This window comes from Chinchilla lanigera, unplaced genomic scaffold (assembly GCF_000276665.1).
Source record: "Chinchilla lanigera isolate Chin_1 unplaced genomic scaffold, ChiLan1.0 scaffold00117, whole genome shotgun sequence".
Taxonomy (NCBI): domain Eukaryota; kingdom Metazoa; phylum Chordata; class Mammalia; order Rodentia; family Chinchillidae; genus Chinchilla; species Chinchilla lanigera.
In genome coordinates this window covers 4,893,688-4,916,966 of record NW_004955518.1, presented here as the reverse complement: position 1 = coordinate 4,916,966, position 23,279 = coordinate 4,893,688, and the positions used below count along the sequence as shown (strand labels likewise).

Here is a 23,279-nt window from a genome sequence, read left to right as displayed (position 1 = left end):
TTTGGTTTTTCTCCGGTACCGGGAACCGAACTCACGACCTTGCGCTTGCCAGGCAGGCGCTTTGCCGCTGAGCTAAATCCCCAGCCCCTTGAATTTTGTTTTATAGTACGACAGTTGCTTAAAATGCCTTACTTAATTTTTTAGCACTTTTAGAATGGGTACTATTTATTTTCCTGATTTTATAGCTGAGGAAACATATAGAGAAATTAATGAGTGCCCCAAAGTCATCCAGCCTTGTAGGTGGTAGTTTCTAAACACATCTGCACATCTTTCTGACCTCAGGGTACTTACCTTTTGTTTTTTTTTAATAGGCTTTATGGGGCTGGGAGTATTGCTCAGTGGTAGGTTGGTTGTCTTGCACACACAAGGCCCTGGGTTCGATGAAGGAAAAATAGACTGTAGGTTTCAGAACACTTATGTTCTCAGCAAAATTGAGCAAGTGGCACAACGGGTCCCATGTGTTACTGGTCCCTGCACACTCAAAGCCTCTTGCGTCGTCAGTGTACAGGTTTTGACAAATGTATAATGACATACATCCGCCTTTTAATGTCATACCAAGTCTTAGTGTCACTGCACCAGAATTCCTCTGTGCTTCACCTGTTCATCCCTCCCTCTTAACTGCTGGGATCCACTGTTCTTTTTACTGTTTCTATAGTTTTTACCTTCTCCAAAATATAATATAATGTGAATGATATAGTTTATAACTTTTTCAGATTGATTTCTTTTACTTAGACATATATTTGAGGTTCTTTACATAACCCCTTATACTGCTGTGGTCTTTTTTTTTTTTTTTTTTTTTTTTTGAGACAAGATCTCGCCATGTAGTCCAGGCTGGCCTTGAACTATGTAGTCTAGGCTGCCATTGAACTCACAGCGACCTGAGTGCTGGGTTTACAGATACGTGTCACTGCATTGGGTGCTAGTCTTTTTTTGTTGTTGTTGTTTTGAGACAGGGTCTTGCTATGTAGTTCAGGCTAGCCTTGAACTCAATTGTGTAGTGCAGGTTGGCCTTGTACTTGAGGCAAATCTCCTGCCTCAGCCTCCCATGTGCTGGAATTACAGGTGTGTACTACCATGCCCAGCTTTCTCCTATTCTTTACTTGTTCATGTATAGCACCTGACTGATTTAGTTGTTACTGTGATTAGTCTTTGCAATACTGATGGCAGTACTATTTTTCAAACTATTGATCCAATTAGATAAATGAAAAAAGATAATTTTTTCTTTCTGATATGTTATTGTTATTTTACCATTGGATCTAAATACTGTAAGGTTGCTGTTTCTCTTTCTTACAGCATCAATAAGAAAGTTATTAAAACGTAAATACGATATCTGATATGATGAGATCATTTCTAATTTAAATATTCTACAAATTGCCTCATAGTCCCATTCACTCGTATTTTGCTAGTGAGGATAATTGGGGGACTGCTAATCTTGAATATATAGTCACTTCTCCCTGGCTTATTGGCAGGTTAGGGTATTATTTTTCTTTTTAATTATTATTATTGTTTTGGTACCAGGAATTGATCTCAGGAGCTTGTGCTTGCCAGGCAGGGGCTGTGCCTCTGAGGTACATCCCTGACCCATTATTTTTAATTTTTTTGGTGTACTTTGCAGGTCCAGCTGGTACACCTTTATATTTTTGTAATCATTAGCTTATTAAGAGCCTTTTAAAAACTTCACATTAGTTTGCACATACTTATGAAGATGCATGTGTACTTACTTATCCTGTATGTCTCTCTAGTAGTAACCCTGCTTCTTTGGTAGCAAATACAGATAATTTTAGAAGTGAAGAATGTGCTGTTGTTTATTATATCTGGGGTAAGCAGGGTAATACATGTATAAAACTTTTTCTTGTGTGACTTTATTTTTTTATTTTTAGTTCTAGGGATGGAGCCCAGGGCTTTCACACTGAGTATATCCCACTTATTTTTTATTTTTTGTTGTGTTTTGAGACAGGGTCTTATTAAGCTGCTTAGGCTGGGCTTAAATTTGTCACTCTTCTGCCTCAGCTTCCTAGAATGTTGAGATCTTATGTGACTTTTTAATAAATACATGTTTAGAAAATAAATGAAATTCCCTGGAATTGATGATACATTATATATGAGGTACTGTGATTTCGGTGGTAAAGTTTTAAAGTTCTCTGTCTTCTTTTTAAAGCATGTATTCAGAAAAGAGTTGTGCTTAGATAAGGACATCAGCATTCCTTTGAAGGAATGATTTTCTCTTCAGAGTTAATAAAGTTATTCTTTTGCTTGTTATGCCATTACTTTTATTTCTAGGGCTCTATTTGTTTTATATCCTTAAAAAACAAAACATATTTTGTACTTCAGGTAAATAAGAATATTTTGTGATTTGTTTTTATTGCTTAGAAATATATTCATGACCTTGAGCTAAGTGGTTGAATGTAGTTGAACTTATTTTTGAGCTGGGTAATTAATATTGTTGTTCATGATTTTGTTTTTTAAAAAATTGTGTTTTTGTTAGTCTATTTTTAGTTGTAAGTACCACAGATTATGAAGTACTTATTGCGATTTACTGTGGCATTTCTTTTGGTATAAGTCAGACTTTAGAAAGCTCATATTACTTCAACAAATCTATTCTCAAATGGCATGGTGGTGCTTTCCCGTAACTGCAGCACCGAGGCAGGGTGAGGTAGTATTGCAGCTCACCTGAGGAACTTAGCAAGGCCCTGTCTCAAAATAAAAAATAGAAAAGGCTTGATCAGTAGCTTAATGTAAAGGCTCTGGGTGTACCATACAAAAAAAATCTGTTCTCAGAGTTGGTATTTTTTCTAATGAATTCTCATTTATATTGGAAATATTTATTTAAATAATTTGGTCATATTTTAATTTTTATGAAGTCATTAAATTTAAAATAGTTTGGTTGATTTAACTGGAAAATATCTAAAACACCTCTTAAAATGTGTTAGATTAGAAAGTACTATAGATAGGAGTTATTTTTAAGAATTCATTTTCTGCTAGTGCATTTTAGCTTTGTAGATGACAAATAGTATTTTTCTGATCTTCCTCCTTTCTGTTTTGTGGAATACTGGAAGCAGATTTTCCCAGTGTTTCTCAAGGATCACTGTGCATGCCTGTGGTGTGGCGTGTGTGTGCCTGTGTGTCTGTATGTGTGTGTATGTTACTGGGGGTTGAATCACAGGGCCTTTGTGCTGATTGACAGCCCCAGCCCTTGCTTTTATTTTTTAATTTTTGAGATGGGGTCTCAAAAAAAAATCAGGAGGTGATAAACAGTAGGTAATTTTGAGATATGGTGTGTGATTGAGGGGTTGGTTAACTGTGTGTAGGGTTTTAGTGTAATACCTTCAAATAGTTCTAAATTATAGAAAGGCTTTATAAGTGAAGTTTTTTCCTGGCTCTCTTCCTAACTACCAACTTCACATCCCTTATGACAATCTTTGTTACCAGTTGATGGTGTTTTCTGCCAAAAGTAAATAGTGCATAGACAGCAAAAATGAGAAGAGTGTGTTTAGCTTGCTTTTTTGTGTGTTTTGTCCTAGTGATTGAACCAGGGTTTTTGCACAGAGCTATATCCTCAGCCCTTTTATTATTTTTATTTTGAAACAATGTCTTTCTGAGTCATTAAGTGGCCTACTCTGGGCTCAAATTCAGAAACCTCACCCTCCCTCAGTGCTGGGTTTACCTCCTTTTTTTAAATTTAATTTTTAAACAAGTGGTGGTGTGGATTATTCTCAGCTTTGGTTTTCTTTTTACTTAACTGTTTTTTGGATATCGGTCCTCTATCAGCACATAGTTTCCTCATTCTTTTCATATCTGTTCAGTCTCATTAACAGATTGGCAGGAGAAGATGCTTTCAATATTAGGGATAAATCTGAATTTGTATTGTCTTTCAAATCCAGTCTGCCAGTGTGTCTGAATAGACCAATGAAGTTGAGAAGAGGAACTCAAAGTAGCTTGTGACATGGAAATAAAATATTTTTCTCCGTGAGTTATAACATGTAAGAAAAGCAAAATCGTATCTTTTTTTAAATTACTCTCTCTTTTTTTGGAAAGGATTGCTGTTGTTTTTCTTTGTTTAAAAAAATTTGGTTTTGGTACTAGGAATCGAACTCAAGGTCTTGCGCTTGCCAGGCAGATGCCACGCCGCTGAGCTACATTCCCGGCCCTGATTACCCTCATTTTAAAGTGGAGAAAGGGAGTTTTAGTGGACAAGTTACTTGTCCAAAGTTATACACAAAGTACATGCAGAAATGTACCTTCTACACTACACAGTATCTCCTAGTGTTTATCACAGTATTGTTAACTTTTGGTTACACCAGGAGGAGTATTGTTTTGTTTTTTGTTTTTTCAAACAGGCCTCACTATGTAGTTCAGGACTGGAACTTACCAGTAGCCCAGGTTGGCTTTGAACTCTCAGAGATCTTCCTGGCTTAGACTCCTGAGTGCTGGGATTACAGGTGTGCACCACCATGCCTGGCTTGCCAGGGGAAGTATTGAAAAGAGTTGATTTCTGAAAATGCTTTTTTGGTTCCTTTGGCAGTGCTGGGGCTCAAACCCAGGGCCTTGTTCATACTAGGCAAGTGCTATACATTGAGATACTCCTGCAGCCTTGCTTTTGTTTTTTAAGGAAGTAATGTTATAGATTTAGTCTAGGGTGAAGGTTCCTGTTGCTTGGTGATTTGTGATTTTCAAATGACTAATATTTGATGTAATAAGAGATTATCTGAAAACAATCTTTGTAATAAATTGAATTAAATGTTTTCTTTCAAATTTTTATTGCACCTATTTATATTTTGTATGCATGTTTTATTCAGCATGGTCAGTTCAACAAAATAACCCTTGTAAGTTCGTGGGTTTTGTGCAGTGTTGTAATTCATAAAGAAACATCGTTGGCCATTTCAATAGCTTTACTTTACATGATTCATAACACATGTGGATCTCTTAATAGTTGGGTAAATGTGTGTTCTTGTGTTTTCACCATGTCATGATGTTTGTATATCTTAGAATTTAAAATTAAAGTTTTTTCAGTATTTTTTTGCTTTCTGAAAATAGCACCAAAGTTTTTGTTAGGTTTAGCAATAATAATTTACTTGATGTTGTGAACAGGGTATTTATTTTAATTGTAATATTAGAATACCCCAGAATTCAATCTAACGTGTAACTCATATGTATTTTACTTTGTCTCATTTTCTAAAGTAAGTTCTATGAGGCAGAATTTTTTTTTTTAGATTTGTTTAATCACTGCTGTACCGCCAGTACCTAAAATAGTGCATAAAATAGTATGGAGTAGGTGCTTGATAAATGATTGTGGAATAAATGAATTTTGAAGTAAATCACCAGGTGCTTTAGGTAAACATTTGTAAACACCACTCTAGTGTTTATCTTTTTTTTAATTTTAAGAAATAAAAGAAGGAAAACATATTAACAAACAGACATCCATTTACAAAACAGCATAAGAACAACACAAACAAAACAGAGTTACAGACAAAGTTGTAGGAAATTAACAGTTGTTGTATTACCTATTGATATCTTCAAAGTGGTTTCTCAAGAAAACAAATAGAGACATGCAAGATTGATCAAACAGGTAATCATTAACTGTTCCTTTCTGTAGAGCAATAGAAGACAGTAGTACAGTTTTCTAGTGTTTAAAATGGTATTTTGGTTACTACATGAATATAGTGCTGTTGTGGTCTGTTGCAGACGACTAGTTATCTGCAGGGTTTGAGCGTCACAGGATTGAGACTGTGCTAGTCTGAAAGATCAGGAAAAATAACATGCTGTTGTGGCTGTATTTATGATGGTAAGGAGGTTATGTTTATCTCACTACTTAAAACTGCACAGTTGTTTTCTTTACCTGTCTTTGAAGTATTTCTTGAAGATATATTGAACCTAGATCCGGGGGAAAATACAGTTGTGAACTGAAGTACTGGGGTGATGCTTTTTTTTTATTTTTGGAGACCAGATCTCCTTGTTGTCCATGTGGGGCTTGAACTCGGGCTCCACTGATCTTTCCACCTCAGCTTTCAAGCAGCTGGAACTGCTAGTGGTGTGGGGGCTGTGGTGTGCCTGCTCAAGGTTTTATGCTTTTATATATAGCAAAAATAATGCTGACAGACTTTTGGGATTTAAAACTTGGAGGATAATTGTTTCTGAGGGACCTTTATTTTTCTTTGTAAAATCATTCTAAGAATTGTTTGTATTAGTTATAACAAAATACACTTTTGTTTCTAGGTGAAAAGTTTAGAGAACTAATGGATAAGTTCCTGAAGGCAAACTTCAATACAGGCTGCCCACCCCTGTTTACTGCTTTGAAATCTTTATATTATGATGCAGAAAAGGTAAAATGTGGTATTCAGTTTTGCTGTTGTGCTTTTACTAATTTAATTATTATAAAAAGATTTCCATGTAAAATGCTATAATTTTTAAATTTTATTTTATTTATTTTTTATTTTATTTTAAAAATAAAAGGAGGAAAACATTAACAGACAGCCTTTTACAAAATAGCAAAAGAACAGTACAGACAATACAGAGTTGCAAAGAAAGTGGTAGGAAATTAGCAATGCTTGTTGTATTACATATTGATATCTTCAAAGTGGTTTCTCATGAAAACAGATAGAGAAATGCAATATTGATCAATCAAGGACTCACTGACAGTTTCTTTCAGCAAATAGAAGACAGTAGAACAACTATGTTAACTATTCTGTATATACATACATACATACAAAATTTCTCCTTTCCCTTCGCTTTTCCCACATCTCAGTTGCCCTTTACCCTTGAGTGTTTTCCTATCATTTCACAATGTCTACCATACCTCCTAGTTTAAATTAACTCTTTCAGGTTTTACATTAGTGAAACAATGTGGTGCTTGCACATGCAAGTCTGATGTATTTCACTTATGAGTATGGTCTCTAGTTGTGACCATTTACCTATAAAAACCTCAAGTTTATCTTTCTTTATAGCTGTGTAATATTCATTCTATGAAAGTACCACAATTTTCTTATCCAGTCCTTGGATGGACATTTGGGTTGCTTCCACAATTGAGCAATTACAAATTGTGCTGCTATGAACATAGGTGCACATATATCGCTGTGATATGATGTTTTGAGATCTTCAGCTATCCCCCTGCTGGGTATTTTCCCAGAAGATTTCATTTTTTTTTAGACAGGGTCTCATTATATAGTTCAGGCTGGCCTTGAACTTGCAGTGATCCTCCTGCCTCAGCCTCCTGAGTGCTGGGATTATAGGTGTGCACCACTGTGCCCAGCAAAATGCTTATATAGTTTGGTAATTTTCTCTATTCTAGTAATGCTATTCTCCTTACTTTTAATCTAGTAGATGTATAATTATTTGCATATACTATAATATCAAAAGAAGTGTCAATTACAGCAAGCAAAAGCTGTATGAAAATACGTTATTATAAAGGTTGTTTATTTTGTAATGGCCGAGCTTTTCTCGTAGGATTTTAAATTTGAAATATTACTAGAAATATGTATTTAGCTATTCCATGATTCATTAGCTATTTTTTATAGTATGATTATGGATTTTTGCCCTTTGTGGTACATGTAGAGTTATAGTAACATTAAAATTCTATTTGTCAACGGAGTACAAACACCTTTAACAAGTTGGCTACATTTTAATAAATACAGGTTTAGCTAGCTCTTAAATAGAATACCTTTTGACTTTTTAAAATTGGAAAATAGGCACTGAAATCTTGATTGTAAACAGGAAAGACAATTAAAAGTTAATACCAATATTTATATTTTTATTTCCAAGCATTGCTGCTGACTTATTAATGTCTAAAGTCTGGTATTTTCTGTAGTCAGATTTTTTCTTTTTGAGACGAAGTCTCACTAGGTAGTGCAGACTGGCCTCAAACTCACTGCAGATCTTCCTGCCTCAGCCTCCAGAATGCTGGAATTACAGACATGCTCCACCACACCCAGCTATAGTTAGATTTTGAAAGTTAGTATTGGATAAAGAAAAAATTTGAGTTAAATCTTCAACTAAACCTTTACTTAATTTAAACCTTAGTAAAATCACTTTATTTAGCTTTGACTCATAATTTGTAAATTAGTAATAGTGAATAATGTTGAAAACAAGCTCAGTTATTAGTATAACTGATTGGCAGGCAAATAAAATGGGGGACACATTCAAACCATATCTATACCGTAGTCCTTGGTGAGTTAACTGTTATCATTTCATGTCTTACTGTTATACACCACTCTTGGGGAAAATTCTGGTTCTGTGAAAGAGCATGCCCTTGGAATTGTGTGTAGTTTGGAATTCTGACTGTATCACTTACTTTCTTGAGAAATTACCTGAATCATAAAGTTGGGATAGGAATACGTAAAGGATTGATGTATGCTTTAAATTACTAAGTTTCTAAAGTGCCTAATTCAGAAATAGTAGTCATAGCTTGCTACTCCACTGCTTTGCAACTTGCTGGATTTGGTACTGAAGCATTTTAACGTGCAAACTTTGTCCCAATCTCATCTGCTGATTTGCTGCCCTTTTTAGCCACAACAATGTGTCTTTTTTCTGTCGGGTCTTCCAGCACCAGGTAATGAGAGTGCACAGGTGCCACTCCCTTACCATCCCTCGCCCCACACTGTATCTCTGCAGTGGTGACAGTGACTGCTGTCGTTGTTGAGCAGCTGACCTCCATAGCCTCTTCCACACCACAGTTGTCGCTACTTATGCATTTGTTAGAAATTCAGCAGTGTGGTCTTTGTTTCTAAACTAGTATGCTTAGTTTCCTAATTTGATTAAAAAAGAAAAGATAGTTTCAGTGGCCTTCTTAGTTACTTTTTTTTCATTGCTGAGACAAAATACCCAGAACCCAAAGTTAAAGGGGGAGAAGTTTATTGAGCTCACAGTCAGTGGAGGTTTCAGTCCGTAATCTGCTGGCTCCAAGGCAGGGTCAGTGGCACATGGCGGCAGAAGACAGCTAAAGCAGTAAGAGGACCTAACAGCATCTTTCTGCCCCTTTTATCTTATCCAGACTGCTGGGATTAGGGCAGTGCAAAACCAGTCAGTGGGCCAATTTGGTAATCATACACCCAGCATCATACACTCTAGATTAAAAGACCTTTGAAAAAGCCCTATGACTGCAGAGGCTTTGGGGGGACATCAAGACAAAACCGTAACAGTGGCTGTCATGTTGCAGTGATAGTTTAAACCTGCAGTTTTATCTGTGAAAAACTGTATCAGACATGGCATTGTGGCAGTGTAACTCTAAGGTTAGTTGTTAGAACAGTTACGTAAGAAAAACTGGGCAAGGGTCATGCTGTTATTGGGTAGCTTTTTTGGAAATGGCTTGCCAGTTAAACTTATGCTAGGTCCCTTTCACCTCGAGCAAAGAGTTGAATGAGACAAGCCAAACACTGTGCCAGAAGTTTATTTTAAAAGTGAGGGGTGAAGAGGTAGGGAGAAACTGGTTCAGCATAGCAAACCTGGCCCAAACAAAAGCGGAAAAGAGAAGAAGAGCAAAAATAAAAGTACAGCCTGGTTGAGAGGAGACAGAGTGTGCTACTGTGAAGAGTCGTGATGGTGGGCTTCTGTCGGTGTCTGTGACCTTACGTGTCTCCCACATCCCACATCCTCAAGAAGTTCTACATGTGGGTCCTGGGAATTACTTAGCGCTGTCCTGGGATTTTTTAATTTTTTCAGACAGGGTCTCACTCTGCAGTTCAGGCTGGCCTTGAGCTCACTTTGTAGCCCAGGCCAGTCTCTAACTTGGAGCGATTCTCCTGCCTCAGCCTCTGGAGTGCTGGGATTACAGGCGTGTGCCACCACACCAGCCTGTCCTGGGATCTTGTAAGTGACAGGACCCACTTATTTTCCCAGTCAGCTTTGACATGGCCTATCTCCTATCTCAGTATTTTGGGAAATTACTGCCATGGGCACAGAGTTTTCCCAGGTTCTATTTCAGTGAAGATAAAGCTTTTTTAGTCGTGATGAAATACAGCTGTTAGGTGAAGACGGTTAAACTTGGGAAATGTTTCAAATTGTAACATATCTGGGGCATTGTGTTAGTTTTCTTTTGCTGTGACAGAATGTCTGAGACAACGACTTAAAAGGAGGAAATACTTATTTTCACAATTCGACAGGTTGCAGTCCCTGGTTGCTTTGGCCTGTGGCAAGGGTAAGCATTCTGGTCAGCAGAGCAAAGTGACTGATACTGTGATGCCCAGGAAGTGAGACGGGAGAGGAGGGGGGGGCTGTTTCCTTCAAGGACACTGTCCTCCACGACCTGACTTCCTTTCCCTGGGCCTCACCTCCTGAAGTTTCCAACACCGCCCACTAGAACCATCAGCTGCGAGTCCAGCACATAGGAACCTGAGGGGAGGGAATTTTTAAGATCCAGACCACAGCAGTCACATAATTTAAGTTGTCCATTTCGAGGTTTTAAAGTTGTTACTTTAAATCCTAGATACCTAACTTACATGGATCGGTTTTCTTGATTTTAAAATGGCAGAAGCATAATGTTGTTCTCAAGAAGAAAAATTTCAATATTATATGCTACCTGCTTGAGGTATAAATGATCAGGAAACTGGAATAAAATGGATTCTTTTCTAAAAAACTTAAGTTTATTGGTACAGCTTAGACATACATAATGACCGCATTCATCATAGGGAGTTTGTACTTGTACATGATGATATTTTGACTCCCCCTTTTCCCCCCGTCTCTTCTCCCATCAGCCCCTCTTCCCCTCCCTATTTATAAAGCTTTGCTTCCATTTTATCCTTTTTTAAAATCGCTTTTTTCCCTTTTCCCTTAAACTTGAGCAAAATGGATTCTTAAACCCAAGGAAAACTCCTTACACTGTATTAACTTTCAGAGAAAATCAATTGGCTGTTAACTGGGAAATTGCAGTATTTACTGCTTTACTGGATCAGAAGTGACTGTTAAGTACATTTTTGAGATCTGAGAAATGCCTAATGAAACCAAGAAATTCAGTACTGAGGTGTTTAAGATTCCATGTTAATGTGCCACTATCTTGATTTCTTTTTTCCTTGAAGTTCTAAAACATAAGATCTGTTTTACTTGATAGTGTTAGTGCAGTCTTTATGAAAGATTATGTATAACTTTAGTATGTTTTATATTTAAAAAATTTTGTTATTGTAGTTTTTTATTAAAATTGTCTTTAAAAGTGTTTTACTCTGGAGATGCACAAAGGTTACACTTGAAAACCTTCTCTAGCTGCAGTTTTTACAGCTGTCAGTAGATGGCATTGTAAGTTCATGAAAAATAATTGCCTCCTTAAATTGGGCTACCAGAGAACTAAATTTCTAAGCCTACAAAAGCTTTCTAAAATTACCGGTGTTTAAATTGAGATTAATGGTGTGATTATAGTAGGTTAAGGGGTGCCTGTTATTTTAAAATATTTTTGCAACATTTTTGTCAGTGCTTCTCCAGTAAATTATGTTTCAGAATTAACTAAGAGGTTTGTTAAACACAGATTATATAGAATAGGAGTTTCTGATTTTGTCAGTCCAGGGTATGATCCAAAAACTGTGTATTTCTAATAAGGTACTGGGTGCTGCTAAATCTTGATAATGTTAATGGTTCAATGACTTCACTTTCAGAACCACCTTTTTTATTTTATTCTTTTAAAATTTATTTTAAAAATAAAAGAAGGAAAACATTAACAGACATCCATTTACAAAATACAAGCAATACAGAGTTACAGGCAAAGTGGTAGGAAATGAACAATGCTTGTTGTATTACGTATTGATATCTTCGACGTGGTTTCTCAGGAAAACAGAGACATACAAGATTGATCAGATAATTAATCATTAACTGTTCCTTTCAGTAAAGTGATAGAAATCAGTAGTACAACTATGTTAGCTATCCTGTATATACATACACACATAATTTCCCCTTCTTTCGTTTCTCTTTTCCCTCATCCCAGTAACTCTTTACTTTTGAGCATTTTCCTTTTGTTTAACAATGTCTGTCATACCTCCTAAGTTTTATTCACTCTTTCAGGTTCTTACGCTCGTGAAATAATACGTTGCTTACACATGCAGGTCTGAGAACCACCTTTTTTAAACAAAAAAAGTATCTTAATTCCCAAATCATTAGTTTATTTAATCTTCAAATTTTGGTAAAAAGAAATTAAGATCTGACTTTTGCTTATATATGTTATGCACACATTTATGTGGTACATGTGGTACGTCAGTCTATATATAATATGTAATGATCAAGTAGGTTAATTAATATTTCCCACTGCTTAAACACGTATCACTTTTCTGTGTTGGTAACTGTGAAACTCCTCTCTTCTAGTTCTGTATAAACAAGTTGCTACGAGTGTATAGATAGCCTGCGGTCCTGTAGAACACTGAACTTACTCTTTCTCTCTGTTATTTATTTACTATAGCTCTCTGGTATTTTAGTACGTGGCCCACCTTCTATCCGGCTCCCTGCTCCCTACCTTTCCTAATCTTAGTGACTACTTTTGTTTCTACTTACGTGAAGTCAGCTTTTTTAGCTTGTACATGAATGAGAAACCACTGTTTTTTTAAATCAAACAATCTTTTTGTTTGTAAAAGAAAAAGTTCCCCTTTTGTACTACTGTGATCTGTTTGGTCATATTTTTGTTGAGTGTTTCCTTAAAAGTATGTTTTAGTAAAGCCAGAAATATGTAAATTTTTCATACTGTTTTTTCTGTTACATTTTTTTCCCACTTTTAATATGTAGTTCCATCTTATTTTCCCGTTGCCTATCTTAATTCTAGTGAGTTGTACCATGTAGTATAACATCAGAGTTGAAGAGTATTATATGGTCCTAAGAAGTGTATTACTTTGGCTTTTCTTGGGAGTGAGGTTAAGAGGGCAGTCAATTGGGTTCTTAGCAGCAGGATGGTCAGTGGCTTCATGGAAGCTATTCTGTGACTTTGTGGGGGTAGAAGTTAATACTGATTCAAAATTAAGCTAGTTAAATCACACTGTCTACCTTTCATTAAGTGGAACTCTAGCAGAAGTTTCTTTCACAGCTGTATGTACCAAAATTTTTTAGGACTTAGTAACACATGGTGTGCTATTCAGTGGCAGGGAACCATAGTAGATTTTGGTTAGTTTGTAAAGAGGAAAGGGAAAGAAAAGAAATATATTGTTTTCTGAAAATAAAAATGTCTAAAGTTCCTGTTTTCACAAGATAGTAAGCAGTGTTTTTGACATTATTTTAGTAGTATATAGGTAAGTGGAGTAGGAAAACCTATAATTTCATGAAGAAGATTCTGTTTTCTGCCATTGACCAAGATTGCTAACAATAAGAAGCAAAACAGTCATTTTTACTTTTATATGTACCTTTCAAGCCTGGATCATTTCACTTGACTGTTGGAAGGAGTAATACTTTTAAAAATCTAAATTTTTATTTGTTTGTGTGTTTCTTTGTCTTTTTGGGTCTCTCTGCACAAGGGTCTCTCTGTGCAGTTCAGGCTGGCCTTGAGCTCACTTTCTAGCCCAAGCTGGTCTTGAACTCACAACAATCTTCCTGCCTCAGCCTCCTGAGTGTGAATTTTTATGTAATGGTTTATAACTTCACAAAACAAGGAGCAAAAGACAAATTAATTTAATAAATTATACAGATATGTTTATTGGCAAAAGATTATTTGTCCTGCAAAACCTCAAACTATCGAGATGAGAAATTATTCAGGTCCCTTTTACTGTTAATAAAGGCAGTAGTGTGTTTTCTGCTTTTGTACCACTCCCTCCCTAAAACTCTTATTTATATCAGTAGTGGAAGAAAAGCAACGCCATAGTTTATTTAATTATAATTTTGAAATAAGTTGTATATTTTCCAAGCCTAATCTATAAATCAAAATACTTTCAATAAAATATTTTTAAAATTTAAAAATAAGTTTTAACAGGTTTCTATAATCCAGGAACTTGTTGCTAATTATGAAGCCTCTCTTAAAACATGTGACTTTGTTAGCCCTTGTGGTAAGTTTACATTAGATTGAATTGGAATTTGATTACTCATTTCAATCCACTTTTAAGCACAGTAATACTACTTTTTGTGTGCTACATAATAGCTGCTTATTATTTCTGAATTTAAAATGAAATGAGACACTTTCAATCTTATTTAATTTAAATTTTCCATAATCCTATACAGTGGGAATTAGCCCTATTTTAACAAGAACATATTTGAGAGGTCAGGTGGCTAAGAATCTCTTTTTCCTGACGCTCTCTAAGTTTTCTACATTTTCTAATATTTTAATTTCATGTAATGTGGTCCTTTGTTTCTCTGTTGATTGTAGGGGCATGCATAAATCAAAGTCCTTTAATTTAGAAAACTGTTCAGAATGTTTTCAGGCTTCCAAATAGCAATTTAGTCTGGGTTCTTTCTGGGTCTTTCCAGGTCGTTACCCTTTGGGTATTTTTTTTTTTTTTTTTTTTTTTTTTTTTTTTTTTGGTTTTTCTCTGGTACCGGGAACTGAACTCACGACCTTGCGCTTGCCAGGCAGGCGCTTTGCCGCTGAGCTAAATCCCCAGCCCCCCTTTGGGTATTTTTAAAGGAGATTCCAGACATATTGTTTCACCTGTAAATGCTTTATCATCTCTTTAAAATACACAAAATTAGCCACAGACTATAATATTTAATGCAGTTCACATTCAGGTGTCCCCATTTTCCAACAAAAAGTCTTTGTATAATTGCTTTACTTGTATGTAGATCCATTTAAGGTACACTTTTTGCATTCAATTATCATTTTTTAAAAAATATATAGCAGTAATTACTCTCCCCTTTAAACAAGGGCCTTTTGTTGAAAGGTTTCTTTATGGTAGTCTATCCTGTATTCTAGGTTTGGCTAATTGCTCTCTCATGGTGTTAACTTAATATATTTTGCTGTCATTCATATTGCCTGGGGTATGGGTAGTTAGAATTACAGGTTTGATTGGATTCAGGTTCTGTTAAATACTTCACAAGTGGTGCTGTGTTCTTGATGTGTCATACCAAGAAAAAGGAGGTATTCTGGTTATCTCTTTTTTGATGTTACAGCAGGATATGCTTACAAAAACATTTCTCTTGGACTTCTGACCTAAGGATTTTAGAGCTATTGAAGATTGCTACCTAAACCGCTTATCTCATTCTTACTATTTTTTCTGCATTTATTAGCTGTTTGGGTGATTTGTTTTGTTTTGTTTTGGTGGTGCACTGCTGGGAACTGAATCCAGGAACTTCTTTGTGTTTGGTAGGCAGGTGCTCTGCTGCTTAGCTGTACCTACAGCACTGGGAACTTTGCTTTTAAAAGAAAAGTTAAAGCACTTGGGAGGCTGAGGCAGGAGGATTGTTGTGAGTTTGAGACCAGCCTGGGCTACAGAGTGAGCTCAAGGCCAGCCTGAACTGCATAGCAAGACCCTGTCTCAAACACACACACACACACACACACACACACACAAAAGAAAGAAAGAAATGTTAAAAGTTTTAAAGTATTTTCTCTCACAAGTATTTGGTTCCCCTGAAACAATCTATTTAAGAGGAACAGTGTAAATGCCTGACTTTTGTCTTTTTAAAAAAACTATAAAGGTTTTATTGGTTTGCAAATACAAGTGAAGGATTTAAAAAAAATTTTTATTAGTACTATATGTTTGCAGTACATAATGAGTAGATTTCTCATGGGGTGTTGGTACATGTACATAAACACATCTTGATTGCTTTATCTTATGCTATAGAGTATTTGTATTATCTTGTAGGTTGGTTAGTTAGCTACACTAGGAGATGTGTTTTGGTGTCATATGGGTAACTTCATTTGGTTCACCTTCATTTTAAATTTATGTCTATTCCTTTTGAATACACATGTTTTGAAAACAGCCTGTTACTTCAGCTGCTCTTTAGGTTGCTGGTTCAGGACAGGGGCAGGGTAGGACTCAGCTGATTGTATATGTGTGACTTCTTTTCTTAGAGGACTGGGGCAGTGTTTGCTCAGGTTTTCGACATGTAGTAGGGATAGTTCCACCTTGTCAGGGCTGTCTCCTTCCTTGTGAGTCATACATAGCCTTCAACTCTGGGTTTCTCCTCTTCAGCACTGAGGCCTCAGAGATGCTGCTCCCCAGCAGTTTGGCAGTTGTGGTCTCTGCTAAAGTCTTGGCAGTGATAGTCTCTTCTCCAGGTTTCCTTCTTTGACTTTTCCCGACATTTTGCTTTCGGCCTGCAAATGCACAGGTTTGGATTGGTTTATATCCTTCCTCAGCACTGTTTCTTTGGAAGGAGGTTGGGGCTAGAAGCCTGTCGAACTAGGATTTTGTTTCCTTTGCTTGGCTGCGCTATTGGAACTTTATGCCGTGAAGTCATAGCTCTTTCTGTTGCATGTGGTAATTTTTCAAGATGAGTTTTTACTCCTTATTATAATAACTACTAACTTTATTAAGGGTTAGGAGAGAGAAACTATATGCCTTGCCTTACTTAGAATTCTTCCTTATAATAATTTAGTATTTGTTTGATTGCAGAAAATGGGGAGAAGGAACCCCCAACAACTCTACTTCCAGGTCCAGTATTTCCTGGCACAATACCTTGATAAACTTGAACAGTACTCTTTGGCTTTGGAGTATATTAATTCTGCAATTGCTAGTACTCCAACTCTAATAGAATTGTTTTATATGAAAGCAAAAATTTACAAGGTAAAATCTTAACTGTGTTTTTTGAGTAGTTGAATTCAGCCATTCTAAGAAGTCTTAGAAGGCTGGGTGTGGTGGCACACACCTGTAATCCTAGAAGTCAGTCGGCTGAGGCAGGAGGATCATGGTGAGTTCAAGGCCAGTTTGGGCTGCATAAGTGATTTCAAGGCCAGCCTGTGTTACATAGTGAGACCCTGCCTCAAACAAAACAAAACAAAGTCTTGGAATTATTTTTCTGTAGCAGTAACATCTAAGGCAGCCTGATGATATTTTTCTAATATTCTCAAACAATTGTAAGTTTTATGCCACATACTTGTATAATCACTGTTATTCACTTGGTTTAGTTCTTAGTAAATGTAAGTTGTAATTATCTAGATTTCTAGATAAATCTGCCAGAAATAGGGTCGAATTTCTAATATGTCTTTTTTTTTTTTTGAGACAGGGTTTTGCTATGCAATTCAGGCTGGCCTTGAGCTTACTTTGTAGCCCAGACTGGCCTTGAACTCGCAAGGATCCTCCTGCCTCAGCCTCCTGAGTGCTGGGATTATAGGCGTGTGCTACCACGCCCGGCATCTAATATGTCTTTATAAACTTTTTCCATTTATAGTATACTCATAATCTCAATCATAGATAACTGCAATTTCTTTACTGCTTTCATCTCTTAAAGCATATGGGTCATCTCAAAGAAGCTGCACAGTGGATGGATGGAGCACAGTCTTTGAACACAGCTGATAGATTCATCGATTCTAAATGTGCAGAATATGTGCTTCAAGTGAATATGATAAAAGAAGCAGAGGAAATGTGCTCCAAGTTCACAAGGGTAGGAGATAGCATCCATGAAGATGTAATTATGTTAATCAGTAAAATTGTGAGGTTGCCACTCACAAAAAATTCATTTTTTAAAAATCCTATTTACTCATATCCTAAGTGTAGTTTTGTACTATGGTTATATGTGTGTTTCTACATGTATTTCTGCTAGGGGATGACTAAAAGTCCTCAGTAGGATCAAAATACTTTGTTAAAAGTATGAGAAATTCCCTCTCTCTCTCTCCCCCTTTTCCTCTGTCTCCTTTCCTGCCCCATCCCCAACTCTGTTCCCCTGCCCTTCCCCCTGCCCCTTCCCCTTCCCTCCGTTCTCTCTCCCCTCCCCTCCCTCTCCTTTCCTCTCCCCGCTCCCCTCTTTTTCTTTGTCATGCACATAACACATCTTAATTCTTTTTGCTTCCCTTTTTCTTTCTTCTCCCCTCCCTGTCTGGAATTAAAATTTCTGATATTGTTGAACTAAATATCCATTCTTTTTCTGTCCCTCCTTCACCATTCTTTTATATTCTTTTCCACATAGACTTTTGTGAGATTATGAAAGTCATACATGTTCATGGTTAAAAATATAAGTAAAATAATAGAATACAAAGCTCAGAAGCAGGATCACATATTTTTGGAAACTTGGTATATAGCTAGAAGTACTTATAAAATTAGAGATAAAAAGATATTGCTGAACAATTAGTTATTTAGGTTGAAAACAAAAATTGAATAACATCCCTGTCTTTTACTGCACACACATCAATTCCAGGTAGATTAAAGATCTATATATTGAAAGCAGACCTTTCAGACTTTTAGAGGAAAACATAGGAGTCTGTCTGTAGGCTAAGGAAGCATGTTTTATGTTTGAGATAGAAAACATGCCACCTCTTTCCTCCTCCTCTTCTGCCCGTACCCCTTAATTTTTTAAAATTAACATGTAATAATTGTACATAATAATGGGGCTCAGTGTGATGTTTCCATACATCCATGCAGTGTGTGCTGATCAAATCCAGACACCCTGTGAGCATTCGGTAAGATACTAAAGCATAAAATACACTAAAACATAAAGTATGATTAAATTTCAAGTACTTGAGTATATTAAAAAATATATGTAACAAAATAACCATAAGCAAAGTCAGAAGAGAATTGGAGAAGATATTATCAACCCATGAGTACAATTAAAAATGCATATACAGTTCAAGACTTACTAAGTTAAATAAATCCATTACTTTAAAAAACAAAAATGAAAGCTGGGCATGATGGTACACTACCTATAATCTCGGTGCCCTGGGAGGCTAAGGCAGGATAGAATTACCATTAAGTCCGAATTAACAAAAAAATTTGTTTTTTCTGTTCTTGTGGCTCAAACGCAGGGACACTCAACCACTGAGCTACAGCCTCAGCCCTTTTTATGTTTTGCTTTGAGATAGAGTCTTGTCAAGCTCTTTAGGTCAGTCTCAAATCCTCCTGCTGGTTATAATTTTTCTGTTTCAGTCTCCGTAGTAGCTGGGATTATAAGTTTGTGCCACCACACCTGACTATAAACATGAACAAGTTTGGTTATTGGTTTTGTTAGCACACTGCAGCTGAGAGGTAGAAAAATAAGTTGTCAAGAAGCAGGAGATGCTATTAGAAGCAGACATCTAGGCACAAGGAAAGTGACAACAGAGAGCCTAACTAGGAGGAAAGAGACTGGGGAACTGAAAGACGTGATTGGAATTATTACCGAGAGAGTAAACGTGATGTTGGATATGCATAGTGCCAAGCCTGAGACGGCAAGGAGCGGTTAAACAGCAGAAGGAAAAGGAAAGAGAAAGAGGGAGGAGCGACGGAGAAGGAGAAAGAGATGTGGAAGCCAGGCAGTGCTTCCCTGTTTGAGTACTTTAGGTAAATTTTGAGTTTTTAAAAACTAATCTGGAGTCTTTTCTACATAAAGTGTACAATCACAAACATATACTAACAAATTTTAAAAACAGCTATAGGACTTGCAACTTTCAATCATCAGGAGCCTGAGGAAACACATTAATTATTGTTGATTATCATAATAAAGGTTGCAGCCTTAGCTTTGAGGTTGTTAGGACGCTTGTTGTTTGCTCATTATGGTCACAAGTGCTTACATTTTAGGAGGGAATATCTGCCGTGGAAAATCTACGTGAAGTGCAGTCTGTGTGGTTTCAGACGGAATGCATTTCAGCTTATCAGCTGCTGGGGAGATACAGAGATGCCTTGAAAAATGCCATGAAGTAGAAAGGGGTAAGTTGCTAGGGTTTTGACTTTGTTTCTGTCCTATAAAGCAGTGAGAAAAGCACCCGTGTAGATTTCTACAGAGGATCATCTGCCTCTTGTACCTTTGACGGTACAAGAACTTCATTGTGAAAAAAGTTCTTATCTGTAATACACTATACATTCAGAAGTTGTGAGCATATAGTTCTTTTTTGATTCTGGAATAGTTATGTTTTTCACATGCCTATATATTTTTAATGAAGAAAGAAAGAAAAAGGTTAATTTAGTAAACCATTATTACTATTATTAACATGACTCAAAATTTCGGTTCTAGCCTAGGAGGACACACAGCTGACAGCAACCACTTTCCCCTTTTAAATGTCAGGATCTGGTCCATAGCCAGCCCCTCTCCAGTCGTCTTCCCAGGATACTTGCTCTTATGTCCAGTATTTTGTATAGCAATGTATGGCTGGCTTACAGGCATATTTTATACTTGTTTTTAGAATTACGTGTATGTGCCTTAGACTTTTCTTTTCCTTTGTGTGAATTTTTGTTTTCCTGTTCTTTGTCCTCTCTGAAGCACTCTCCTCCACGTGGACCACAGGAGGCAAAGAGCTGCAAACGTGCCCGGAGGCCATCCTCAGCAGCTCTCAGTGGTGGGAGTGCTCGGCACTGCTCTTCCCCTGCTGACCACAGGTGGCGCAGTCAGGTGAGCCTGACGTCTGCACAGGGCGGTCACTTTGGCCTTCTTCCCATGGGAAACTTCTGAGATTACCTGGAAGAAGGCTCTGTCTTAGGGGGTGACTTTTAATGGGAGCTGGAAGTAGGATAATGCTTTAAAAACCTGCATAGAAATAACCTTTTATTTTCTTTCCTGCCCTTTGAAACCTTGATGGCTATCTTTAGGGGAAACCCTTCTCATTGTCTCCTTGAGAAATATAAAGCCCTTGACTTATATGGGAAATATCTAAGAAATCCAAGCTTACATCAGGCCCTCTTATTTCTGGTAAAACTGTAGATTGCTGGCTTATTTTGACACTACCTAGATGACCTTTTTAAAAATATTCTGCTTGTTATTAAGGAAAGGTACATTTTTTTATTAACCAAGATATAAAAGATGCATTTTTTATTAACCAAGATGTTCTTAGTGAGAGGTAAATTGTTTTCTGAATAAAGAGGTTGCTAGGCATTTATAGATGGAATTTTAGCAAGATTGTAACCAAAATTTCTGTTTAAGTGAAATTTGAATATCCTGAGTATCACTTATAGTAGTGAACTTCTTGAATTTAGACCCCATCTGTTCTAACATTAATGTCTATATTGCTTTATTCTAATATTTTTTAGAGAATTGGTAGATTAAGTAGATCTTCAAGTTTCACTTAGAAGATACTTGCCCTTAAGTCTGTAGTGACTTGGTCTTCAGAGTCAGGTGTGTTGCACGTTGGATGAGCGAGGGAAATCACTAATCTGCAAACAAGTGTTCTCTGTGTATGTAGTGCTTATACTGAGAAAATTGAGATTTTTCAGGTGTGACTAAACTTAATGATTTTGGGGGAAACAGGTGCACTTAATTTAGCAAGAGCTGAGCATAGTTTCTCAGCTTTTATCCTTAAGATTTAAATTATAATTTCAAAATGTTTATATTGTATCCTGTGGTGGGTTTTTCTCTTCCTCTGATATTAAGGTTTATTCTTTAATACCTTTTACTTTTGGACACATAGCTTAGCCACTTTACATTTTGGTTGCTATTTTGTCAAAATAAGTGTTATTTTGTTAAAGCTTGGACCCCTCCCCTCATGTTTCAATTAAAGAGAAATGAAGTTAAAAAGCATAAAAAAAAAAAAAAAAAAAAGTCTGTAGTGACTTTGTCTGTGTGGTGTGGAATAAAATTCTATGCCAGATAAGTTCTTCTAGTTCAAGACATAATTTAATAGGTGGACAGCATGTTTGAAGAAAAAAGTTACAGGAAATCATTAGTTACAGAGATTAAAATACGGCAGAAATCACCATTTGGACATGATATGTAGTGATTACTACAGATTTAACTTTATTCATAGTTTGCTGCTAGCACTGAGGAAGGACTAGAAACAGAAAGCAAGAGGCCCTTATGGCGGCTGTGAGCGACTCTTCTCGTACAGAGTATATCCATACTAAAAGTAGGACTTAGCTCCTGGAATTAATGTGTGTATTTTACGTATGTGGCCCCTTTAGAAAAGTGTTTTATACAAATAGTATTAATAAATATTTATTGATGAAATCCTTAATGCTTCTTAATTTCTAGTAAAATTAGGCTAATATTAAAAATTATTGTCATTGGGAGGATTTAGGAACACTTGCAAAGTTGAAAGATTCTAGAAAGTATTTGCACAAGTTACTTTATGCCTGTGGTTTGAATATACTAATAAGAAAACAAACGCCTTTCAAAAAATGAACTTCGTAGATTACGTTCTAAGTAGAAATGAGAAACAAGTTCAAATAAAGGATATTTCTTTTGCCCTCAAGAATTCATTCAAGAATTCTTCCATTGAAGGCAGTTTTAGCTATATAGTACATATTGTTGTGAGCTCTTAGTAATTAGATTTAAAATACTGGAATTCCAGCTGGAGATATAGCTCAGTGGCACAAGTGCGCCTGCTTGGCAAGTGCAAGGTCCTGAGTTTCATCCCTGGTACTGCAAAAAAAAAAAAAAAACAAAACCCCAAATCCTGGAATTCCAGAATAGTTCATAAAATACCTTTTCTGTGTTAATCTTACCCCTCTGAATTTTCAGAGTATGTGTAAAGTTTATGTAGTCCAACCCAGTCTGATATTTGAAACTTGAGTTTGATTAAAAGCAAACAACTCTGTCTCAAAAAGACAAAAAAAAAAAAAAAAAAAAGTTGCTAATTCTTCTAGTTGATCTGTTTGTTTGGTTGGTTTTTGAGACAGGGTCTCACTAGACCTGTAGTTCACTCTGGCCTTGAACTCACTATGTAGCCCAGGTTGGTCTTGAAATCTTGGCAATCCTCCTGCCTCAGCCTCCCAAGTGCTGGGATTACAGGTGTGCGCTACCAAGCCTGGGTGATCTGGTTATCATTTAAGTCCAGAGGTTTTTGTTGCTTGTCTGTATGTAAGCTTTTAAGAGTCTCATCCAGGAATTCTGAAAAGTGGTAGGCCGGACAGTATGATCCAGAAAAGGGCTAATACAGAAGGAATTCCTAAAGAAAATCACACTCTAGGAGGGCTTCCGGCGCACAGGGAGCCACGGGCGGGGAGCGCCAGTCTTCCGGCCAGCTAGCTTCCTGCCTCATAGGCTCCCGGAGGGAGGGCCCCCAGTGCACGGGGAGCCTGGCGCGGGGAGTGCCGGTCTTGAGACCGGCGGCTCACTCCTGGCCTCGTAGGCCCCCGGAAGGAGGGCTTCTGGCGCACAGGGAGCCACGGGCGGGGAGTGCCGGTCTTCCGGCTGGCTAGCTTCCTGCCTCGTAGGCCCCCGGAGGGAGGGCCCCCAGCGCATGGGGAGCATGCAGTGGCGAGCGCTGTTGCGCGCCGGCCCTTAGGCCTGCCGCCGTTGCTCAATTGAGATCTATCATGACACAGAGAAACAGTGACACAATTGGCCTACCATGCACCAACTGCAGTTGCCCACCCATGGATGTGTGTGAATCATTCAAACTT

General features: G+C 37.0%; 1 protein-coding gene across 1 annotated transcript in view; it reads left to right on the top strand.

Annotated features, from left to right (window-relative positions):
• Naa16 (N(alpha)-acetyltransferase 16, NatA auxiliary subunit) overlaps positions 1–23,279 on the top strand; it is a 50,565-nt gene that overhangs the window by 16,035 nt on the left and 11,251 nt on the right. The window contains 6 exon segments of the mRNA XM_013506953.1: positions 6,214–6,320; positions 13,856–13,928; positions 16,434–16,468; positions 16,470–16,604; positions 17,269–17,421; positions 19,527–19,655. Coding sequence (XP_013362407.1) covers positions 6,214–6,320; positions 13,856–13,928; positions 16,434–16,468; positions 16,470–16,604; positions 17,269–17,421; positions 19,527–19,655 — 632 coding nt within the window.